The 13,280-nt window shown below is 45.3% G+C and overlaps 1 protein-coding gene across 3 annotated transcripts in view; it reads right to left on the bottom strand.

The window, feature by feature from the left end:
* KLHL13 (kelch like family member 13) overlaps positions 1–6,639 on the bottom strand; it is an 88,280-nt gene extending 81,641 nt beyond the window's left edge. The window contains exons 1-2 of one of the 3 annotated variants that reach the window (XM_077285370.1): positions 6,444–6,639; positions 6,282–6,363 (exon numbers count right to left, since the gene is read on the bottom strand). In XM_077285370.1, coding sequence (XP_077141485.1) covers positions 6,282–6,337 — 56 coding nt within the window. In that variant the 5' untranslated portion in view covers positions 6,338–6,363; positions 6,444–6,639. Of the gene's footprint in view, positions 1–6,281; positions 6,364–6,443 lie in introns of those variants that run through there. The other 2 variants (XM_077285369.1, XM_077285368.1) reach the window with 2 other exon arrangements.
* Positions 6,640–13,280: the final 6,641 nt, after the last annotated feature.

Raw genomic sequence — 13,280 nt, 5'->3', positions numbered from 1 at the left:
AGAGTCAGGAGACCAATGGAGAACACCAATAGTCATACAGAGGAGCAGGAAGGTCCAGATATTTTTCCCATCTTAGGCCATCATGGGCTAATTCTTAAACTAATTAGTGGACAATCCCTTTAAGGCTCTGTGCAGATAGGTCTTGAGCCCAAATTTATTTTAGTCAGTGCTGTAGGCCAGGAATATTTCCAGATATAGTTCCATCAGAAGACTCAGACATGTACTACTATGGGGCGTAAGATGTCTATTGACTCCACCTGTAGAAAATAGACCATATACGATACGTGGTTTTTTTGAGTGGTGGACATCTGTAAGAGGCTCAACTGTACCCGCGTATGCCTCCAAATTCAGAGAATTTTTCTGTTGAATTTGTACCATGTTTCATTGTAGGGCACAAAATCTCCACATCCCAGCACCTTATAGAGTCACTATTCAACAGCACAGACGTGTGAACCCACATGAGCGCCTGGGCGTTATTCCCCAGTGAACAGCAAGTACACGACAACCTGAGCCATAGAAATCTTCCAGATCTGACGATATATCCGTAATACTAAACCAACAACAGTCTGCTCCTCCAAGTTCTCCAAAAGTGAAGTAGTCCCCACCTGTCACATAGCAGCCACATACAATACAATTGTCACCTCTGTGGGAAGAGAGGAAGCAATATTCACAAGTCTCTTGCAGTTCATAAATAGGAAAAAAAGGAATTAGAGGCATGCCGTGCCCAGACCAAGGTTATATGTCAGAGTGGACTGGACTGTGGACATACAGCGCCATTCAGGTCCAGCACAATCTCATGGCAGAGTCCTGACCCTCAGAGAGATGTTCATTACAAGCACGAAGTTTTCCGCAATATTTAAGTCTAGCAGAAAGTAACACTACAATCATTTCTGGGGAAAATAGGCATGATATTACTTATATATTTTACAGAAGTGCATTCTTGTGAACTTCCATAAACAAACAGTCCAAGCAACATACAAGTGTACCCATACTGTTTTTCTGTAAATTACACACATCTGTCCTGTCCAGATGATGTGCTACAATGTATCAGTAAGACTAAGTTCACACTATTAATGCTTTTTATGCTAATTTTCAGCTGAATTTTACAGTACCAGCAAAGCCTATGAGATTTCAGAAATCTCATGCACACATATTGGTTTTGTCATCAGTATTTTGTGCTTTGTATGGTTTTTTGGGCATAGAGCGTGTCACTTCTTTCAGCGTTTTTCACCCAGACTTGAATTGGTGGTGAAAAAACCACACTAAAAACACAGGTATCAGGTTTTGCTGCATTATTTGTGCCAAACCTGATGCTATGGAATAGAACTTCTTTCAACACTAAACTTTATCATCATGCAAGAGACAAATCTAGCATGCCAAAACCGCCGCAGAAAAACGCATAAAAAACGCTGACAAAAATACAAGGAACACATGCCTTTTTCTGAAGTTTCTTTCCTACCAAGAGATCAGATATTGCTGCAGGAAAAAAAAACCCCTAGTGTGCACTTACCCTAAAGATGAAAAATATCAGCCAGAAACCCAAGGAGCGTAAGAATAACAAAATGAACTGTGCTCACCCACCAGATGACCAGCACTGTCCCTGGTCTTTGTTGACAGGCTGCAGGGGTGATGTCATGACGGCAGCGTGCATCACCATTGCAGCCTGTCAACGAAGACCAGGGGCAGAGGCGGAGAGGCAGTGCCGGAACTGCTGTGGGTGAGTACAGTTAATTTTGTTATTTTTACACCGGGCAATAATGGGAACAAAAACTAATTATACCTAGAAAAAAAACATTATCTGTACACAGGCAGATTCACTTAAAAAATGAGTCTAGAAATGTCTGCCTTGGCTTCGTCCCTACCAGCAAAAGTTAAACAAGGGTCCACCAACTATTTAACATCTACAGGCAGCCACATAAAGTAATCTTTCCAGACCTAAAGACCCCATGACCCCCTCTCCTGACTCCCCCATACACAGGAAGGCTCTGCTCAGCCAAGTGCTCTTATGTTCCCAGACTTCTCACCACTGAAACAAAAGGATCCTTCTCTTTCCCAAAATCATCTGTGCTGGGGAGAGAGTCGCCAGGCCTCCATACACATTGGCAGGTGCGGACGACTTTTAGCTAAAGTGTATGGGGGCCTTAAATCCACATTAAAATCTGCCTGTTTGTGTGAACCCCCTCCCTTTACATAAATGCACACGGAGCTGCAGAATTTTAACTCATATTGTTATGCAGGAAAATAGAGTGTCAGCTATGAATATACAGGAAAGAAATATATCTTGGTACCGTGTTAGCCAGTAGATAGAAAAATATTTAGAATTGAGAGTCCTAAATATTTTTCTATCTACTGGCTAACACGGTACCAAGATATATTTCTTTCCTGTATCAAAATGGAGGATACCAGAATGTACCGCATCTTTATGGAACTAAAACCACTTCTGAAGAAACGTGCACAAATGGACAGCGACATTTTTTTCCTATCTACATGCAAAAAGGAGAATCTAATTCCCAAAAAGTATCAACCACTGAGGACTCTCAATTCTAAATATTTAGCTATGAATATGAATTTTACAAATCATATGTACAAGTTGTGGCAATGCAGATTTAGAAATCTGCAGCATTTTGTGTCTTTGGGTGGAATTCGATGCCGAGGTCCCTGGGTAACCAGGGTAAACATCGGGTTGCTAAGAGCAGGGCTGCGCTTAGTAACCCGATGTTTACCCTGGTTACCAGTGTAAAATGTAAAAAAACAAACAGTACATACTCACCTTCGCGTCCCCCGGCATCCGCTTCCTGCACTGACTGAGTGCCGGCCCTAACAGCAGAGCGGTGACGTCACCGCTGTGCTGTGCTTTCACTTTACGGCCGGCGCTCAGTCAGTGCAGGAAGCGGACAGCGGGGGACGCGAAGGTGAGTATGTACTGTTTGTTTTTTTACATTTTACACTGGTAACCAGGGTAAACATCGGGTTACTAAGCGCGGCCCTGCGCTTAGTAACCCGATATTTACCCTGGTTACCATTGTAAAACATTGCTGGTATCGTTGCTTTTGCTGTCAAACACAACGATACACGGCGATCTGACGACCAAATAAAGTTCTGAACTTTAATCAACGACCAGCGATATCACAGCAGGATCCTGATCGCTGCTGCGTGTCAAACACAACCATATCGCTAGCCAGGACGCTGCAACGTCACGGATCGCTAGCGATATCGTTTAGTGTGACGGTACCTTAAGGCCTCATACACTGCTGAAAGAAATCAAAGACTGAGCTCCTGAATTTGCTCTTTAAACATCCACAAGATTACACCCAGATGAGCTGTATGCAATTTTGCTGATCTGCTCGTGGGTACATGCCGATGTTTCTGGGTGGAAACTCCATTGGAAAAACCTACGGTTGTTTGAAAGTTAACGCAGGTGATTTGTAGGCGCTTTACACACGCAAACATACCTTAGGGGGCATGGACTTTTAGGGTGCTTGTGGTGCCTACCTCACAACGTTGGCGGGCAGACTACACACATCAAATGATCATGTCCATTATATTATCCATAACTCTCTAGATCGCCCTATAAGAAGACCACTGAAATAATAAGTGACATCTATGAAGTGCACAAGTGTCAGATCACACATGGACTGTATCTTCGTGTCATCAGGTCTCACATACTGTTACCGCCGTAGAGCACGACACAGTGCGGCATACCGCCGTAGAGCACGACACAGTGCGGCATACCGCCGTAGAGCACGACACAGTGCGGCATACCGCCGTAGAGCACGACACAGTGCGGCATACCGCCGTAGAGCACGACACAGTGCGGCATACCGCCGTAGAGCACGACACAGTGCGGCATACCGCCGTAGAGCACGACACAGTGCGGCATACCGCCGTAGAGCACGACACAGTGCGGCATACCGCCGTAGAGCACGACACAGTGCGGCATACCGCCGTAGAGCACGACACAGTGCGGCATACCGCCGTAGAGCACGACACAGTGCGGCATACCGCCGTAGAGCACGACACAGTGCGGCATACCGCCGTAGAGCACGACACAGTGCGGCATACCGCCGTAGAGCACGACACAGTGCGGCATACCGCCGTAGAGCACGACACAGTGCGGCATACCGCCGTAGAGCACGACACAGTGCGGCATACCGCCGTAGAGCACGACACAGTGCGGCATACCGCCGTAGAGCACGACACAGTGCGGCATACCGCCGTAGAGCACGACACAGTGCGGCATACCGCCGTAGAGCACGACACAGTGAGGCATACCGCCGTAGAGCACGACACAGTGAGGCATACCGCCGTAGAGTACGACACAGTGAGGCATACCGCCGTAGAGTACGACACAGTGAGGCATACCGCCGTAGAGTACGACACAGTGAGGCATACCGCCGTAGAGTACGACACAGTGTGGCATACTGCCGTAGAGTCACACTTGGGGTCGGGAGATACACGGCCAATCCGTTGCATTATGATCGGAGATCAGACTGATGATCAAGGGCACCTCAAGGAGTCCAAACACATAGTATTACCTGCCGCCATACAGTATTATGATGTGTCACACACTGCCATATAGCATTACAATGTCACATACTGCCATATGTTACAGAATCACATTACACTATATAGTGTTCCAGTGTTATAAGTGTGACATACTGCCATATAGTATAAACCCAGTGTCACGTACAGCCATATAGTATCACATACTCTCAAATAGTAACACATTGTATAATACTCTATGGCAGTATAGGACACTGTCCCATACTGCCATATAGTGTAAAACGTCACACAATGCCATATAGTATCGGGGAAACATGCTGTCATATAGTGTCAAATATTGTCACATACTGCCATACAGGATTACCTAATATCACACACAGTGTCATGTAGAGTCACACAGTGTCATGTGCTGGCACATACTGCCATATAGTGTCACAGTGACACATGCAATCATACAGGATTACCTGGTGTCACGCAGCGCCATACGGCGACACGCAGGGCCACACGGCGACACGCAGGGCCACACGGCGACACGCAGGGCCACACGGCGACACGCAGGGCCACACGCTCACACTCCCATATGCCGGCACGCATTGCCCTACATTCTCAGGGTCACACTCCCATATGCCGGCAAGCATTTGCCCTACATTCTCGGGGTCACACTCCCATATGCCAGCAAGCATTGCCCTACACTATCGGGGTCACACTCCCATATGCCAGCACGCATTGCCCTACACTATCGGGGTCACACTCCCATATGACAGCACGCATTGCCCTACACTATCGGGGTCACACTCCCATATGCCAGCACGCATTGCCCTACACTATCGGGGTCACACTCCCATATGACAGCACGCATTGCCCTACACTATCGGGGTCACACTCCCATATACCAGCACGCATTGCCCTATATTATCGGGGTCACACTCCCATATGCCGGCACGCATTGCCCTACACTATCGGGGTCACACTCCCATATACCAGCACGCATTGCCCTACACTATCGGGGTCACACTCCCATATGACAGCACGCATTGCCCTACACTATCGGGGTCACACTCCCATATACCAGCACGCATTGCCCTACACTATCGGGGTCACACTCCCATATACCAGCACGCATTGCCCTATATTATCGGGGTCACACTCCCATATGCCGGCACGCATTGCCCTACACTATCGGGGTCACACTCCCATATACCAGCACGCATTGCCCTATATTATCGGGGTCACACTCCCATATGCCGGCACGCATTGCCCTACACTATCGGGGTCACACTCCCATATACCAGCACGCATTGCCCTATATTATCGGGGTCACACTGCCATATGCCGGCACGCATTGCCCTACATTATCGGGGTCACACTCCCATATGCCAGCACGCATTGCCCTACACTATCGGGGTCACACTCCCATATGCCGGCACGCATTGCCCTACACTATCGGGGTCACACTGCCATATACCAGCACGCATTGCCCTACATTATCGGGGTCACACTCCCATATACCAGCACGCATTGCCCTACACTATCGGGGTCACACTGCCATATACCAGCACGCATTGCCCTACACTATCGGGGTCACACTGCCACATACCGGCACGTAGTACCACACAGGACACCATTGATCACCACGTACTCCGGTGACTCCTCACAGTGACACAAGGTCCTGAGGAGGAACAGAAAGCAGCCGGTCCTCCCCCGCTGCGGAGCATGCTGGGAGTTGTAGTCCCGCTACCGCACAGCCTCCGTCCCGTCCTTGAGCGGCTGCCCCTTACCTGTCCAGCAGCCCCGCCGCCGGCAGCAGCTCCCCCCGGGGCACAGGGTACTCCATGTCTTCCTGACAGCACACTGGCTCTGCTAACAGAAACAAAACTGTCAGAGCCGAGCCGCCCCGAGCCACGGCCCAGTCACCTCCCCTCTCCGCTACAACTTCATACCGGACAGCTCGCCGCCGCCTCCCGGTCGCAGCTCGGTACAGACTGCCTCAGAAAAGTTATTCAGCCGTCACTGCAGAAACTGTCCGGCCGGGGCGGGACGCTCCTGCGCGCTCCCGCACTGGTGTCTGCGCGCCGCCGAGCAGAACAGGCCCGGTGACGTCACCACACCCCGCTCCAGCAATAACAACAATAACGAACAGGTTCAGTGTCCGGGGACAGCGGGAGGGGGCGGGGCTTACTACTGAGCTGCAGCTCCATCAGGGCCGGGGGCCGGGCTGCTGATTGGTGGGAGGTTAGAAAGAGGCGGAGCTACGGGGAAAGCTGAGTTGGTGATTGGCTGACCCGAGTGAGCCGAAGCTGGAAGCAGCTGATAGGAAGTAAGAAGTGAGCTAAAATTAGCAGCCTGGGATCTGCTGGCGGCAGAAGAGGAGAGCGCTGAGAGGGAGCGTGGACGTCACGTGGTGCGCCTCCCTGCAGACTGCAGCGTGTCTGTGCACTGAGGGGCTCTGCTCCCGGGACCCTCTTCTTCCATACACTTTCCCTGGCCTTTCCCCTGAGCTTTTTTTTGGTTAATAGAGTTTTTCACTTATTTTTTCTTTCAGTAGGAGTTATCATTTTTATTGTTATCATTTTGGGGTCAGTATAACTTTCTCAGCACTTTTTATTTCATTTTTTGGGGAGGCAAAACTAAAAATAACGCTTATTAACAATTTTTATTCTATGGGATAAGTATCCTGTGTAGTTGGACAGTCCCACACAGCAATGTCAGATGCGTCATCGCTTCTTGTTCTTTAGAAGTTTGTGACATTCTAGAAAAAGGATGATGTGAACTTTTTTATGTTTTTTAGTTGTTTTTTTTTCTTCATCCTGTGTTCGCCTGTACAATCCACTGTAATAGTGCATTGTACAATTACCATCATTGGTTGAATCGGCCGTATTTGCCACTAGGCACTTGAGGGCACGTGCCTAGGGCGGGACGATGCTGGGGGGGCGGCACCTTTGCAAAGTTTTTTCTGTTTTTTTAATTAAAGTCCGGGGTCACCTCCCGGGCCGGCCGCCTGCCCGCCTGCCTCCTTGAAGACGTCATACTCACCCTACTCCAGCGATGCATGGTCTCAGCGCCGGCAGCTCGTCCTGTGTAAGCCATGCATACAAGATGGAAGGGGGGAGATGACCCATGCATACAAGATGGGAGGGGGGGAGATGAGCCATGCATACAAGATGGGAGGGAGGGGACCATTATGCAGTATGGAGCATCATGTGTGGCCATTATACAGTATGGAGCATCATGTGTGGCCATTATACAGTATTGAGCATCATGTGGGGCCATTATGCAGTATGGAGCATCATGTGTGGCCATTATACAGTATGGAGCATCATGTGTGGCCATTATACAGTATGGAGCATCATGTGGGGCCATTATACTGTATGGAGCATCATGTGTGGCCATTATACAGTACTGAGCATCATGTGGAGCCATTATACTGTATGGAGCATCATGTGTGGCCATTATACAGTACTGAGCATCATGTGGAGCCATTATACAGTATGGAGCATCATGTGTGGCCATTATACAGTATGGAGCATCATGTGGGGCCATTATACAGTATGGAGCATCATGTGGGGCCATTATACAGTATGGAGCATCATCATGTGTGGCCATTATACAGTATTGAGCACCATGTGGGGTCGTTATACAGTATGGAGCACTGTGTGGCCATATATTTGTTTTTTGTTTATAATTGTTTATGAAACAGTGTGATCAGCAGTACTAAATGGGTGTGGTTGGGGCGTGGATATGGGTGTGACTAGTTGTGAAACGGGTGTGGTGTGGTCAGAGGCGTGGCCTAAAATTTGCCACGGCGCACGCAAACTTTATCCCTCTTTCCCTTATTCAAAAGTTGCGAGGTGTGATACCGCATTTGCCGGATCGCGGCAAGTGCTGCAAATGTCCACAAATCCCATAGGAAATGAATGAGGCCGAACGCAGTGTTGCCATAAGTGATCCGTTACGCGGCAGATGCGGAAAAACTGCCTGATCTGCTGCAAAAGGCTACTTTCACATCAGCGATTTTTGCCAAAGTCACTGCCGATAGTGTCATACTTACCAAAGGAGAAAAGACAAGGCGCCCCCAATGTGTCACACTGTTTAAAAAACACACATACAGTCCTTTGTAGGGAATGTGCTCACCTATTGGTGTTGTGAACCTGGGTCACAACTCCCAAGAAGGCATAATCGTAGCAGCAGGTCTCCACAAGAATCCAAAGGGATGCTGGAGGTAATAGTCTTAGGCGAACTGAAGACCGCGCACACGAGGTAGATTTAAGGTGGTTTATTGAAGCCTACGCATTTCAAGAGCTATCTTGCTCTCTTCTTCAGGGCATATAGTACAAAACACAAATATGGGGTATATTTATACAAAAAGGAAGGGGAGGGGCCCCAAGGCCCTTGTACTATGATACATAAACACCTAATAAAACACATATTTAATAACATATACAAACATTATTCTTTATTATTTATAACCTAGGAACATTAATTAATATAAATAAAAAATAAATTTAAAATATAAAATTTAAAAATGTAAATAGGCCCTGAAAAAAAAAAAAAATAAAATAAGTAACCTACTGTGGGTGTTCGAACCAGGGAACTCTGTATAGAATTATATTGTTTAAGCTATTCTAGTCCTTGCGCCACAGAATACTGGTAAGTTCCTTATCAATTTCTCTTGTGGAGATGAAAAAATCTAAAATGTTCTTATGGGCAAAAAAGCAAAATATTGCAAAAAGAACAATATATGCCGTTATAAATTACTTAAAAAAATTACATGGTGTTATATTTATTATAAATTATATATAGTTATAAAAATATTAAAATTGTTACAACATGAGTGGTACTAGAACCATCCCATGGGACACAAAGAAAAATTGTTATTTGGAGTGAGGCTTAATGATAGGAACCACACTTCAATTAGAGAATTTATTCAGTCACAATAGGTCTGATATTACATTTAGCCCTTCAGGCTCCAGAGAATTCAAGGTATATATCCAAAAAACCTCTTTCTTATTAAGTGACTGTGTGCGATTAGGGACATGTGCAGGAACGTGATCAATGGGGTGAACATGAAATAGTGAAGGATTACTATTATGTGAGATGCTGAAGTGTTTGGAAAGACCATGTTTGAGATAACCTATTTTAATGTTGTGTCGGTGAGAATTCATACGGAGGTGAAGTGGTTGTGTTGTCCTACCAACATATATCTTGTTGCATGGACAAGTAATAATATAAATAACATAGGAGGTGATGCAGGTGAAATGGTGACTGATTGGAAAAGGGTGAGGAAAAGAGGAGTGTTTAAATGCTGTACTGGTATGTGCTATGATACCACAGCACAAACATTTCTTGTGAGAGCATTTGAATATACCTGGTTTTAGTAAAGAAGGTGATTTTTTTAAAATATCAGGGAGTCTGCTAGGTGCCAATTTATTTTTCAAGCTGGGTGCTCTCCTAAAAATAATTTTAGGATGTTGCGGCACCAGCTTACCTAGTATCTTATCCTCTCTTAGGCCGGTTTCACACGTCAGTGGCTCCGGTACGTGAGGTGACAGTTTCCTCACGTACCGGAGACACTGACACACGTAGACCCATAAAAATCAATGCATCTGTTCAGATGTCATTGATTTTTTGCGGACCGTGTGCGGACCGTGTCTCCGTGTGCCAAACACGGAGACATGTCAGTGTTCGTGGGAGCGCACGTTTTACACGGACCCAATAGAGTCAATGGGTCCGCGTAAAACACGCACCTCACACGGACATTCTCCGTCTGGGGTCCGTGTGGCGTGCCGGAGACAGCGCTACAGTAAGCGCTGTCCCCCCCACATGGTGCTGAAGCCGGTATTCATATCTTCCCTGTAGCAGCGTTTGCTATAGAGAAAATATGAAGAATAGTGTTAAAAATAAAGATTTAGGTGTCCGCCGCCCCCCCACCCCCTGTGCGCCCCCCCGCTGGTCAGAAAATACTTATCCGGGTCCCCCGTCGGCTGTCGCTCCTTCCTGGTCTGGCCGCGCCTCCTACTGTATGCGGTCACGTGGGGCCGATCAATTACAATCATGAATAGTCGGCTCCGCCCCTATGGGAGGTGGAGCCACATATTCATGACTGTAAATGATCGGGCCCACGTGACCGCATGCAGGAGAAGCCGCGGCAAGACCAAGAAGGAGCGACAGCCGACGGGGGACCCGGGTAAGTATTTTCTGACCAGCGGGGGGGCGCACAGGGGGTGGGGGGGCGGCGGACACCTAAATCTTTATTTTTAACACTATTCTTCATATTTTCTCTGCAGCAAACGTTACTGCAGAGAGGATATGAATCGCAGCTTCAGCACCATGCAGAGTGGGTACCACACGCTCCGTGTGGTACCCACTTGCCATACGGGCGGCACACGTGTGCCGCAGGTATGGCCTCCGTGAGTTCCCAGGCACACGGACACGGATAACTCCGGTACCGATTTATTCCGGTACCGGAATTATCTGGACGTGTGGGACAGCCCTTACTATGTGCCACAACTCATTGATGGATTTTTTAATGAATTTGTGGTCTGTGCTGAATGTGGTTACAAAACTGCAGGTGTATTCTTCTGGGCTGGCTGCAGGGTCAGCTTTTTCTTTTTTTAGTAACAAATCTTGATTGAAATTTTTATAAACATGCTCAAGTGCTCTATTCACCAACTCTCTGGGGTATTTTTGTGCTAAAAACTTATTTTTTAAAATCTCAGATTGGTCCTTAAAATCACTATCAGAAGAACAATTTTTCCTAATACGCATAAACTGGCTTTTTGGAATGTTACAGAGCCATTTGTCAAGATGGTTGCTATTGTAATGGACATAGCTGTTACTATCTACTTTTTTAAAAACGTTTTTTGTATGAATCTTTCCATCCACAATGAAAAATGTCACATCTAGATAGTCAATGGCAGTTTTGTTAAAAACAGAAGTAAACTCAAGACCCCAGGGGTTGTTATTGAGCTCTGACATTAAATATTCTGGAGGTTTAAAAGTTGTGTCCCAAATAAAAACAAGATCATCAATATAACGTCCATAAAAAACAATGCAATCAATAAAACCACTATTATAGATAAAAGAATTCTCAAAGTGACCCATAAATAAATTAGCATATGTAGGCGCTACCCGAGATCCCATCGCTGCACCACGTGTCTGGTGGTACAGTTCACCCAAAAAAGTAAAATAATTATTTTTTAAAATGAACTCCATTCCTGACATTAAAAACTGTTTTTGTTTATCCAATAATCTCGGATCTGTATCCATAAATGATTTCATACTTGCAAGTCCAATTTCATGTTTGATATTTGTATATAGGGAGCACACATCAACTGTAACAAATATATAACTATCTTTCCATTTTATATTTCTAATGAGTTTAATTGCATGTGCAGAATCCTTAATGTAGCTCCTCAATTGGGTAACATGTAACTGCATGATGCTATCTATATAACTGGATAGATTTGAAGTTAGGGAACCAATACCCGAGATAATGGGGCGACCAGGGGGATTTTTAAGACTCTTGTGAATTTTGGGAATATGATACATAAATGGTACACTTGGATTTATTATAGTAAGATACTTGTACTCATTCTCATTTAAGACCCCACTGTCAAAGGCTTCCTTAATCATGGAATTGTAAACTTTTTGCATTTCAGAAAAAGGTTCATTGATTATTTTGGAATAGAACTCATGGTCAGACAAAATGTTATAGGCTTCTTTGATATAGTCACCTCGGTTCTGCACCACTATACCACCACCCTTATCTGCAGTTTTGATGACTATCTCCATGTTATTTTTAAGTTTTGAAAGAGAAGCTTTCTCACCTGGTGTTAAATTCCCACTTTTTTGCGGTTTTGCCTTGGAATTTTTTTCAATATTATTAATTTTTTTTAGTAATAGATTGGAGAATGTTTCCAAATGAGGACCCTTGCTGTCTATCGGGTAAAATTTGCTTTTTCTTTTAACATCCAAATGTAACCCTGTGGTTTCAGGTGTATTAGAAAGTCCTTCATAGTCACTAGTATTATGGACATGTTTTTTATTTTCATAATGTCTCTTTAGAGTGAGTTTTCTCACAAAGCTGTGCACATCAAGAAATACTTCAAGATTCTTACTACCTGAATTAGGGCAGTATGAGAGACCTCTAGATAAAAGAGTTAAATCGTTTGTGGTCAGTGCCAAAGAGGAGAGGTTAAAGACATTGTTAGGTGTTATTGAGGATCGTTTTTGCCTTTTTTCCTTCCCTTTTCCTCTTGACCCTCTATATTTACTTTTCTTTTTAATTGAGCCTTGTGAAAAAAATGAGGGATAGTTTTAGAAATGGTAGTACTATTTATATCAAGGGAGGAAATGGAGGTAGAAGGAATTGAGTTATCAACCCTTGGAAGAAAAGGGACAGCTGCTGAACATCCTGCTCCTGAATTGTCAATGATGACAGGTGTACACTTGATAGGGGCAGTTGCAGCTGGGGTGGTGTCAGATGTCTTATGTATTAGATTTGTACTAACATTATTATTATTATTACCAATGTTAATGGTTACATCGTCTAAATAAATCAAAGGTTCTTCTGATATTGAAACTTCGTGAATGGACAGATTTAATAGATTCTCATCAATATCATTTTTACATACATCATTAGCATCAGCAGTTTTTATCTCTGGGTCAAAAAGCGGTAATGTGAAGGAAGCTGACTCCCTTCTGTTTTTTAACACTAATTCAGCTGATTCAGGTAAGGGTTTAGAAATTTTGTTCTCAGCAGATTTCTCAAATTTTTC

The sequence above is a fragment of the Ranitomeya variabilis genome, chromosome 2, assembly GCF_051348905.1.
Source record: "Ranitomeya variabilis isolate aRanVar5 chromosome 2, aRanVar5.hap1, whole genome shotgun sequence".
NCBI lineage: Eukaryota > Metazoa > Chordata > Amphibia > Anura > Dendrobatidae > Ranitomeya > Ranitomeya variabilis.
This window is presented reverse-complemented; position numbering and strand designations above follow the sequence as displayed.